This window comes from Ursus maritimus, unplaced genomic scaffold (assembly GCF_017311325.1).
Source record: "Ursus maritimus isolate PB19 unplaced genomic scaffold, ASM1731132v1 scaffold_33, whole genome shotgun sequence".
In the NCBI taxonomy this organism is placed as follows: Eukaryota; Metazoa; Chordata; class Mammalia; order Carnivora; family Ursidae; genus Ursus; species Ursus maritimus.
The window spans coordinates 9268420-9270326 of NW_024425897.1; the positions used below are offsets into that span (position 1 = coordinate 9268420).

General features: G+C 47.4%; 1 protein-coding gene across 3 annotated transcripts in view; it reads left to right on the forward strand.

Moving 5' to 3' along the window:
• KREMEN1 (kringle containing transmembrane protein 1) overlaps positions 1-1907 on the forward strand; it is a 62511-nt gene that overhangs the window by 55873 nt on the left and 4731 nt on the right. For 2 of the 3 annotated variants that reach the window (XM_040619682.1, XM_040619683.1), the window contains exon 8: positions 998-1082. In XM_040619682.1, the coding sequence (XP_040475616.1) occupies positions 998-1082 (85 nt within the window). Of the gene's footprint in view, positions 1-997; positions 1902-1907 lie in introns of those variants that run through there. The other variant, XM_040619684.1, reaches the window with a different exon arrangement.

Genomic DNA, 1907 nt, shown 5'->3' on the forward strand with positions numbered 1-1907 from the left:
GTTGTGGGTACTGGCTCTGTGACTGTCCTGGCCTTTGAGGGACATTTTCTCAGTCGCTTGATTCCTTAGTCCTTAGGAGAAAGTGCTCACCTTGAAAGATCCAGCTCATGTGCCTTTTGTACATTGTGATTAATCAGCTAAGCCAGTGTTTTCCCACTTCGAGGATGTCTTTCCAGAGCTCCCAAGTTGCAGCTCCCTAAATTCACTGGCATGTACAAGAGCTCTATTCATTCATTCATTCATTCATTCATTCATTCATTTAAAAGACACATAAGTGCTTCAGTGGTGCCAGGTGCTGTTGTAGGCACCGGACTATAGAATGAATCAAACAATATCCTGCCCTCCTGTGGCTTGTACGTGGGAGGAGAAAGACAAGAAGCAAAATAGCAGGTCATGTAGTGACAAGAGCTAGAAGAAAAGTCATGCTCGAGAGGGGTGGACGGGAGGTAATGTCTGTGGCTGGAGCTGGCTAACTTGGTTGGCTACATCCTTCCATATTCTCTTTTCTGTCTGGGAAGATCTAGCCTCGGGGTTTCCCCGCAGGGCCCACCCAGGTCAGGGAGAAGAGTGCCTCCAGTGCTTGCTCCGCGTTGCTAGTTTTTACATCCTGGTAGGATTTCACAGGTCACACATCTCTTTCCTCAGATGAGGAAACTGAGGCCCGAAGAGTTTATATAACTCATCTGTGATTGCACAGTGATTCCAGTGGTAAAGACATCATATATACCACTCCTTTCACCTCCCAAGTTGAATGCACTCTGGACCACACTGCCCGCTTCTCTCCAAGAGGGAACTCTAGAGCAAGGCGAGGTGCTCAGAAGGCCTGGGGCTCCTTGCCCACCCAGCTCTCAGCTGCGTTTGGCGGCTGCCCCCACTATAGGCGGCTCCTAAGCCGGATGTCTCTGAGCTTCCGGTGTTCACTCGGGCCTTCCAGCAGACCTCCTTCTAAAAACAGAGCTCAAACTGGTCCAAGAAACCCTGTCTTTTGTACTTGCAGGATGGACAGTGTATGGCCTGGCAACTCTCCTCATCCTTACAGTCACAGCCATTGTAGCAAAGATCCTTCTGCACGTCACATTCAAGTGAGTACAAGAGAAAGCTGCCTCATTCCAGGAGGGGAAGGCTCAGAACTCCTTTTCTACTGTGCTTCATTTGTCCGGGGACAATTGTAGCATCAGAACACGATGCCAAAGCCCTTAGTCCGAGGGACCACAAGGCAGCGCCCATTCCTCATTCTCTGGAGAGTGAAATGTACAACTGGACAAATCTCTCCAAGGTTTGAGGGATTGTGTTTGCTCCTGGCTCACAGGATGTGATTTCAAGGAGGATTGAAACAGTCTGGGCATAAAAAGCAACAGTTTCCAATTTTTGACTTGTGCTGGCCCCTTAAAGAGATCTTCACCTTAGAGCAAAGATTTCTAAGACACTACCATGCCTATTTCCTAATGCCTTCTAGAAATTGGGAAACATTCTTAGGAAGAGAAGCCTAACATTTTGTTAGCGATTGCTTAATAATTATTTAAAAACAATGAAGAAGCTTCATCCTTCAATTCTGACTGATATGGAAAAAAGGTATTTCTTTCTGTAACTTTGCTCCTCGGTTTAACAGTCCTGCCTTCCAGGAAAGCAGGCAGTCATCTGTGCTACTGATGTTTGTGCACTTCCAGAGAAGAGCTCTGATTTTTTCGAGACCCCCCCTACTCTGTCTTTCCTGTGGCTCCCCGTCCGGGCTCTCTCTGCTCCTTTGCTCCCCCAGTTTTATTGAGCTCTCTGTATTTCAAGGCCTTTCCTGAGCATTGTGTCTTATACATCCACCTTTTTCCTGACCTTCTCACTTGCCCTCTGCCACAGAATTTTTAATACGTGAAATGCCAGCTCCTCCATTGCTTTGTGAAGGCTGCCATTTT